The 530-nt window shown below is 54.3% G+C and overlaps 1 protein-coding gene across 1 annotated transcript in view; it reads right to left on the reverse strand.

Moving 5' to 3' along the window:
- The window catches only part of CSUI_003785 (uncharacterized protein), a 1,322-nt gene that overhangs the window by 305 nt on the left and 487 nt on the right, over nucleotides 1-530 (reverse strand). The window contains exon 2 of the mRNA XM_068063980.1: nucleotides 1-516. This exon is cut by the window's left edge and continues 305 nt beyond it. Within this exon, the coding sequence (XP_067924044.1) occupies nucleotides 1-516 (516 nt within the window). The remainder of the gene's footprint in view (nucleotides 517-530) is intronic.

Raw genomic sequence — 530 nt, forward strand, 5'->3', positions numbered from 1 at the left:
GCGACGGCTGTGCCAATCTCGCCCAGGGGCACTATGTTGGTGTCAAATGTAAACGTCGCCATCATGGGGCTGTTGCTTGGGTAAGTCGTGATGGTAGCTGTCAGTCTCCCGCTCGGATCCACACGATCGAGGTCCTGCCACTGGCCGTAGAGCCACACTTTCGAGGCATTGTAGAACAACGCACCGAACTCCCTCAGCTTTTCCCCAGCTGTCCTCGCCTTCGCGACATTGTTCCAAAAGGTCTCAAAACGCTCCTTTGTCAAATCTGGAAGACGTTCGCGGATTGCCTTATACGTGTCATAAATCGACTTAGCCTTCTGCACTGCCCCTTCGCCGGCCCCGAGCCAGTCTCCTACCTTACTGTCGATTACGCCCCATATGTCGATAGCACGCGTGACTCTGTCCAAAGAATATCCAACCAAAATCTCGGCAGCACTGCCCTGGTGCTTCTGTACGTTTTGCAATTGGATATACAGAGGCCCAGCACCGTCGCTAGAATCCCAGTGGCCGTCCTGCCTGAGATATTCACC

Source organism: Cystoisospora suis (assembly GCF_002600585.1).
Source record: "Cystoisospora suis strain Wien I chromosome Unknown contig_1711, whole genome shotgun sequence".
NCBI classification, from domain to species: Eukaryota; Apicomplexa; class Conoidasida; order Eucoccidiorida; family Sarcocystidae; genus Cystoisospora; species Cystoisospora suis.